The sequence below is a fragment of the Muntiacus reevesi genome, chromosome 5, assembly GCF_963930625.1.
Source record: "Muntiacus reevesi chromosome 5, mMunRee1.1, whole genome shotgun sequence".
Classification (NCBI taxonomy): Eukaryota; Metazoa; Chordata; class Mammalia; order Artiodactyla; family Cervidae; genus Muntiacus; species Muntiacus reevesi.
This window is the reverse complement of record NC_089253.1, coordinates 39,822,204-39,830,597: the sequence shown is the minus strand read 5'-3', so window position 1 is coordinate 39,830,597 and position 8,394 is coordinate 39,822,204. Positions and strand designations below refer to the sequence as shown.

Genomic DNA, 8,394 nt, shown 5'->3' with positions numbered 1-8,394 from the left:
AGCTCAGTGCCAGCAGCGAAGGGTCAGGAAATAGTGATAATACCAGAACTGCTTTTACCCCTGCAGGGTCACAGCCCAGTGCACAAGAAGGGCTTGTGTTTGGTCATTCATTCCTTCATTCGTGAAATGCCTACCATTGCCAGGTTGGTGCCAGATTTGGGGGATATCTGATGGTTTGGGACCCAATAGTTAAAAATACTTTCTCTCTGCTAGGCCCTTGCCTTTAAATGGCTTTAAAAATTAATATACAATACCCCCGTTGTCCTAGGAGGATGTGTTCCAAGATCCCCAGCGAATGCCTCAAACCGGAAGTCCGGAACCCTAAAATAACCTCAGCTTATCCGTAATTCTGTCTCTGCTTATTTTTTTACCCAGCAGAGGGCAGATAGAGAACTCGTGGATAACGGGGGTCTAAGACCGTGATGCTGGGAGGGATTGGGGGCAGAAGGAGAAGGGGACGACAGAGGATGAGATGGCTGGATGGCATCACCGACTCGATGGGCATGAGTGTGAGTAAACTCCGGGAGTTTGTGATGGACAGGGAGGCCTGGCGTGCTGCGATTCATGGGGTCGCAAAGAGTCGGACACGACTGAGCGGCTGAACTGAACTGACTGACGGTAGTTTTAACTACAGGATAAGCCCACTTGAGGGGATGAGCAAATTGATTACACCGCAGTGCGATATGTATAGATAGGTATACGGGATCTTAAACTACCGAGGGTGGGGTGGCCCCTAGCTGGGTTCAGGGGGCTCCTCTGCTTAGGGGAGGGTGTGCAGAGAAGGTTCGGGGTGAGCGGAAAACATCCTGGCCTGACTGCCCCAGAGGCCGGAGGGGGCTGTCCGTGCCGCCCTGGGGCGTGGAGCTCTGCGAGGCTCTCATCAGTCACACGGGGCGTGGCCGAGTGACCTCTCGCTGACCTGTCCTCTGCGGCCATTTAACTGGTTCCCTTCTTGGTGGATGCCGCTACTGCCTTCCACGTCCGCGAGGTGGGTGGAGCGGTACTTCCAAGCTCGTAAGGAGGGTGAGACGCTTGGGGTGGCTCTCCCGGTGTCCCAGGCTGTGTGGGGGCTGGAGAACTTGGGTGAGGCTGGAGTAAACAAATTCGGTTTAGCTGAGCACGCGCGCGCGGCGCCGCGGACTTTCTGGGGCGCGGCCGCCGGGGCAGGCGACACCGATCGCGCTCCCCGCCGCTGCACCGCCAGCCTCTCCGGTATCAGGTGCACCTTCCTGCCCGCCTTGCGCGGGTTCACGGCCAGGTGCCGGGGCTGGGAGGGGGCCGGCAAGGAACTGGAACTGAGCGAGCGGGTCGTTGCCGGAGAATTTGGAGATCGACTGGGCACGATCTCCTCCGCCAGAAGCCACTGGCCCCTGGGGTCTTGGGGACGCGGTTTCTTGTTGCTGACGGTGACTCCCCCTCCCTCCTGCCTCAGGCATTTACACAGCTGATAAAGTCAACTCCAGACTGAAAGCGAGGGCCCCCATCACCCAAGAAGATGCGTGCACCGTTTGTAAGTAAGGCAGGCGTGTGTGGGCTGGGGGTGGGGGCCGTGTTTGGGCGGGCCTGAGTCATCAGAGGACAGGTTCTTGAGGATGTGTGGGCCACACCTCCCTTGGCCGGTGGGCTTCAGGCGGGAGACGGTCAGTGGTTAGAGCTGTCTTAGTGTGAGTACTTGTGTGCGTAGGTCCTGTTTGCCTGAAACAGGAGCAGGGCCAACCGGAGCTGGGAGGCAGCGAGGACAGACTTGCTCCGCCTAGGTCCTGTCTGCCTTCCTGAGTCAGACCAGAGCGCCTGGGAGGGCCCCCGGAGCACAGAGTCTGGGGCTGCACCTGCTGCAAACCCCCCCGCTCCCCGCCACCGCCTGGGTTTGACCACAGGGGCGTTTTTCTGGCCTCGGCTGAGACACTTCATGGCGCCCTGCCGGCAGTTTGCCAACTTTCACTTTATCAATTTCTAATCTGTGATGTGGTTCAGAAATCATAAAGGGGCTTAGCATATGCTTCCTTTCAACCTAGCAGGACCCTCTGCAGAGAGGTTCGAGCCTGGCTTTTGAGGAAGACACCCCTGGGATAATGTTCACGATCGTGTTCCCTAGCTGCGGCACTTTGATCACGTTTCCAATCCCAGAGTGACGATTATGTGACTTAATACTTCTGAAGTGCTCAGAACAGTGCTTCGCACACATATTAAGTGCTCACCTGTAATTCATTGTTGTGATTATGATTATTGTTTAATCCGTGTAAAGAGCTTAAGGCAGCTCCTGGGATTAGGGTGTACCTGGCATATTCGATGCTGGGAGTGGTCTTTTAAAAACATCCCTCTTCCTTATCTAACAACACTATTTTCAGTAATAATCATGAAATAAATATTAGTAATGGCCGGAAAGTAAACACAGTAAAGCTGCTTCTGTTGAGCTCTGTATATGAAATCATGCCAGTGAAAAACTAAAAATTGTAAAGTAGGGTAGATGTTATAGAGAAAAATAGAAGTAATGAGTTAATAGTTTTTAGTTGCATTAATGTAATTTAGAAGAAAACTTGTTCTTATAGTTAGGTTGGTTATAGTCATGAATAATGACAACATTACAGTTTCTGTTTTGGAACTTTTTCTGAAAAGTTGTCCTTGACTTTGACAAAACTGATCTTCTTTGCATATGCAACTCTTAGTAGAGGCAGACTTGTCAATATATCTTGGCTCACAGTTGATTGAAGAACACTTTTTATTAATTTCAAAAGTTTCTCTCATATGAAATAACAGATATACAAATAGGAAAAGCCTTAAACATTAGAATCAGTTTGTCAGAGATTCATAAAAATCCCATTTTGTAATAAATTCCGGAAACTGAAATGCTGCCTATATCTTAAAAAATTAATTCTAGTGACTCTTATTTTTAATTTTATTTATGTTTGTTGATCTCTAGGTTTTTTGTTTGTTTGTTTTGTTGTCTGTGCCATTCAGCTTGAAGAATTTAGTTCCCTGACCAGGGGTAGAACTCAGGCTCTAGGCAGTGAGATCAGGGAGTCCTAAGTACTGGACTGCTAGGGAATTTCTGATTTTTTATTTTTATTTTTAAAATTTATTTTATTGGTGTATAGTTGACTTACAATGTGTTAATTTCTGCTGAACAGCACAGTGATTCAGTTATATATATGTATATACACACATATATATTCTTTTTAATGTTCTTTTCCATTATAATTTATCAAAGGATATTAACTATAGTTCCCTGTGCTATACAGTAGGACTTTGTTGTTTATCCATTCAAAGACTTTAAAATATATCCACATTTAAAACATTTTGACTAAAACATCTTCACCAGAAAATCCGTCGTAAGTTTTTAATTTATTTGGTAAAATTCTCCTAAGTTTTTCTTCTTTGGCAAAAGTCAGAGAAAAATGGCTGAATGATGGTGAACTTTGACATTTATTTAATCCATTGCTTTAGAATGAGAGTTTAGTTCCCAGTGAAATTGATTCAGACTTTCAAACACTTCTCTTTTAATCTCTTTTCTTCTGGTGCTGGGAGCGCAGACTTCTGCTTAAACACAGGAAAATGTAGGGAGGGATTGGTAGCCCAAACTGTCCTGAAAGTGAACTCGAACCATTCTGAGCCATTCAGAACTTCCTGTTGAAGCAGACACATGGAGCTGAGTCTGTGTGTTGGAGGTTCACTGTAGAGCTAGGTGTTCTCTGATTAGACTTCCACATAGAAAACTAAGCTTTTCAAAGAACAGGAATGTGTGCTAACGTAAAGCTCGCATACATGTTATTAAATCCTGGCAGGAATCGCATGAGTTAGAACTTAGACCATTATCACTGATACTGTTTAAAAGTGTTGGCATATGGTGAGAATAAACAGCAGATGTATTCTTGGTATGTCTTATTGTTTTAAAATTCTCTACGGACAGCTCTCGCCTCTTTGCACCCGGAGGATGGGTGCACTTTCCCACTCTGTGTATGCCACGGCCTGGCTCTTGTGTGTGTGTGTGTGTGTGCGCGCTTTGTCGTGTCTGACTCTTTGCGACTGCATGGACTGTAGCCTGCCAGGCTCCTCTGTCCAGGGGATTTCCCAGGCAAGAATATTGGAGTGGGTTGCTATTCCCTTCTCCAGGGGATTTTCCCAACCCAGGGATCAAACCCACATCTCCTGTATGGCAGGCGGATTCTTTGCCACTGAGCCACCTGGGAAGCCTGGCTCTTAGGACTTGACAACTGTAGTTATTCTGATAGAGCTCCCTGGATCTCCCGGGGTTGGAGAGGCTGCATATCTGCCATATGGGCCCACGTGTCTCCAAGCCCTTTAGTCCAGCCCGAGGCCTCCAGGTCAGTGCCACTGTGTTCTATTAATACATTTGCTTAGGACCCATGGTCCAAGAGCTTTGCCTTCCCTTCTCCATGCACCCTGTCCTTAGACCCATGGCTTGTTGAGCAGCTGCTGCTGGGTAAGTGAAGATCCAAAGGGCATCTGAGGCTCCAGATACGCAGAAATTTTTTAAAAAATTTATTTCAAGCTGGAGGACAATTGCTTTATAGTGTTGGTTTCTGCTGTAAAACAACACAAATCTGCTATAAGTATATACACACATCCCTTCTCTCTGGAGCCTCTCTCTCACCCCCACTCCCATCCCAGCTTCTAGGTCATCACAGAGCCCTGAGCTGAGCTCCCTGCGCTACAGAACTGCTTCCCGCCAGCTTTCTGTTTTATACATGGTACGTCTGTCAGTGGTACTCTCTCAATTCATCCCACCCTCACGTTCCCCTTCTGTGTCCACGAGTCTGTTCTCTACATCTGCATCTCTGTTCCTGCCTGCAGATATGCAGAAATTGATGGGCCTGCTCTGGGCTCTGACTTGAGACTCTCTTATGGACCTCTTCACGACCCTTGAGGTTTGCCTGACATCCTGACAGATCTCTGTGGAGCTAGTTATGGGGCAAAGGGGAGGAGGGAGAAGTGGATGCTTCAGGCAGGGCAGGGGTTCATCTGCACTGTGGAGGGGCTTGAGCAGGAAGCAGAGCGTTCCTCTAGCCCACAAACCTCTGCTGAGGACATTGTATGTGCCTGGCTGGCTGCCCAGTCCAGCTGGTGGGCTGGGCAGGGAAGCTGATCTCTCTTTTCCTAGGGGCTCAGCCCCACAATTATAGTCATCATTGCAGACACACCAAGCTGTGGCTGATAAACACTCTCCGCTGGGAAGTCAGGGGGAGGCGCTGAGGAGGCAGAGACGTGAGAGATGAGTAGGAGTTTGCTAGCAAACAGTCAAGGGCCTTGTAGGCCTAGAAGACAGTGAAGCAGAGGCAAAACTCACCGTGGAGTTGGTGAGCAGATGTCAGAAGCTTGGTGTGAATTACTGGGTGCAGCGAAGAGAACTTGGCCTTTGGGTTCAGGAAGACCTGTAGTGTAATCCTGGCATCACTGCTTTTTAAAAATAATTTAGTTAATGAATTTAGTTTTGGCTGTGCTGGGTCTTCGTTGCTGCGTGGGCTTTTCTCTAGTTGTGGCGAGTGGGGCCCGGTCTCCAGTTGCAGTTCGCGGGCTCCTTATTGCTGTGGCTTCTTGTTGCAGAGCATAGGCTCTAGGGCAGGCGGGCTTCAGAAGGTTCCCGGGCTCTAGAACACAGGCTCAGCAGCTGTGGGGCATGGGCTCAGTTGCTCTGTGGCATGTAGGATCTTCCCGGATCAGGGACTGAACCCGTGTCTCCTGCACTGGCAGGCGGATTCTTTACCGCTGAGCCAGCAGGGAAACCCCCTGGCCCCACTTCTCAGGAGTTCTCTTGGGCAAGTTACTTCCCATCTCTGAGCTGTTTTCTGGTGGTTAAAACGGGGCTGCTGTAAGGATTCCAAGTAACTTGTGAAAACCCCGAGGGGTGCCTGGTGGCAGCGGTGGTGGTTCCCAGATGAGTTCAGGGGAAGTCCTGGTTCCCGTGGGCTGACGTTCAACACATGGGACAGGTTTGAGGCTTGTAGGGGGTCAAGAGCCTGGGAAGGTGGATGAGTTTTGCCTCCTTTTTCCAGGATGCCCATGACCTTTGGTTTGCTGGGGCTGGACTGGTGCCTGATTGGAGCTGCCACTGTCCCTCTCCCAGAGGCTGGGAGGGAAGAGGTGATGAGTCAACCCAGCCCCTCCTCTACCTTCTTGCTGAGCCTGAAAATGGGGAGTCTGGTCTCCCCCTTCACCCAGTTCCCTGCACCCACCCACTCAAGCCTGGGGCATGAGTTTGGGACTTTCTAACAGGTGTTAAGTGGATTTTAGAGTTCTCACCCCCATTAACTCATTATTCCTGACACAAACTCTGCTGGAGAAGCTCAGAGAGGTTAAGTGATTCCTGAAGGTCACACAGCAATAGAGCAAAGGGGCCTCAGTCTCAGGTGTACTGGGTTCTGCTTCTGAAAACGCAATCTAAGACAGACAGTATTGAGGGTGGGCTCCTCCGGGGCTTCTTTTCTCCCTAAAGTCTTTGCATCAAAACTCCCAACTCTGCCGGTAAAGTCCGTTCTCAGCACCCTCCCTGAACTTGAGGGTTTTGCTTTTGTTTTGAATTACGTGCCTCTCACGGGTTTCCCCAGAGTATCAGAAATGGAGTGGGTGAGATGAGGGATTTCCACACTCACCACAGCATGTGATTTGGGAACAAAGAGAACTTGCTCTCAGGCTGGGTTTCACAACCTCCAGAGTGTCTCCAGTTGGTCCTGGATCTGTCTGCGAACCTTCCAAATCAAGAATAATAAAAACACCCCCAAGAACAGTGGCAGCAAAAACTTCCATTTACAGAACACTACCTATTTGCCAGGGCTTCCCAGGTGGCGCTAGTGGTAAAGAACCCACCTGCCAGTGCAGGAGACACATGTTCTATCCCTGAGTCAGGAGATCCCCTGGAGGAGGGCATCACAACCCACTCTAGTATCCTTTTTTTAAAAAAAATTAATTTGTTTATTTTAATTGGAGGCTAGTTCCTTTACAATACTGTGGTGGTTTTTGCCATACATTGGCATGAATCAGTCACGGGTGTACATCCAGAACCCCCCTCTCACCTCCCTCCCCATCCCATCCCTCAGGGTTGCCCCAGTGTACCGGTTTTGAGTGCCCCGTTTCATGCATTGAACTTGGACTGGTCATCTATTTCACATATGATAATATACATGTTTCAAAGCTATTCTCTCAAATCATCCCACCCTCGCCTTCTCCCACAGAGTCAAAAAGTTTGTTCTTTATATCTGTGTCTCTTTTGCTGTCTTGCATATAGAGTCATTGTTACCGTCTTTCTAAATTCCATATATATGCGTTACTATACTGTATTGCTGTTTTTCTTTCTGACTTATGTCACTCTGTATGATAGGCTCCAGTTCCAGTTTCATCCACCTCATTAGAACTGACTCAAATGCATTCTTTTTAATAGCTGAGTATTATTCCATTGTGAATATGTACCACAACTTCCTTATCCATCTGTCTGCCGATGGACATCTAGGTTGCTTCCGTGTCCTAGCTATTGTAAACAGTGCGGCGATGAACATTGGGGTACACGTGTCTCTTTCAATTCCCACTCCAGTGTTCTTGCCTGGAGGATCCCATGGACAGAGGAGGCTGGTGGGGTACAGTCCATGGGGTCGCAAAGAGCCAGACACTACTGCAGCGACTGAGCAGGCACCTACGTACCAGGTAGTGTTTGCTTCACAGGTACTAACTTTTGTGATCATCAGGACAGTCTCCTGAATCCTGTGCTGTAATTACCCTTATCTTAGAGCTGAGGGAGCTGAGGCTGGGAGTTAGGTAACATGCCCAAGGCCACTCAGCTAATAAGTAGTACAGCTAGAATTTGAACCCTGGCTGTGTGGCTTCGGAGCCCCAAGGCTGTAATCAGTAAACGCAGTAGTCATGCTCACTAGCCTACTTTCTGTATTTTTTTGTACGCCTGAAATATTTCATTAAAAAAACCCCAACATTGACAGCCTCTTCAATAAATGGTGCTGGGAAAACTGGACAGCTACATGTAAAAGAATGCAATTAGAACACTTCCTAACACCATACACAAAGATAAACTCAAAATGGATTAAAGACCTAAATGTAAGACCAGAAACTATAAAACTCTTAGAGGAAGACATAGGCAGAACACTCAGTGACATAAATCAAAGCAAGATCCTCTGTGACCCACATCCTAGAGTCATGGAAATAAAAGCAAAAGTAAACAAGTGAGACCTGATTAACTTAAAAGCTTTTGCACAGCAAAGGAAATTATAAGCAAGGTGAAAAGACAACCCTCAGAATGGGAGAAAATAATAGCAAATGAAACAACTGACAAAGGATTAACTTCCAAAATATACAAACAGCTCATACAACCCAATACCAGAAAAACAAACAACCCAATCAAAAAGTGGGAAAAAGACTTAAACAGACATTTCT

At 47.9% G+C, this 8,394-nt stretch overlaps 1 protein-coding gene across 6 annotated transcripts in view; it reads left to right on the top strand.

Moving 5' to 3' along the window:
* Positions 1-438: 438 nt before the first annotated feature.
* Positions 439-8,394, top strand: part of LOC136169667 (phospholipase A and acyltransferase 3) — a 31,820-nt gene continuing 23,864 nt past the window's right edge. Inside the window, exons 1-2 of one of the 6 annotated variants that reach the window (XM_065937585.1) lie at positions 439-509; positions 1,433-1,510. In XM_065937585.1, coding sequence (XP_065793657.1) covers positions 1,496-1,510 — 15 coding nt within the window. In that variant the 5' untranslated portion in view covers positions 439-509; positions 1,433-1,495. Of the gene's footprint in view, positions 510-918; positions 1,084-1,108; positions 1,511-8,394 lie in introns of those variants that run through there. The other 5 variants (XM_065937580.1, XM_065937581.1, XM_065937582.1 and 2 more) reach the window with 5 other exon arrangements.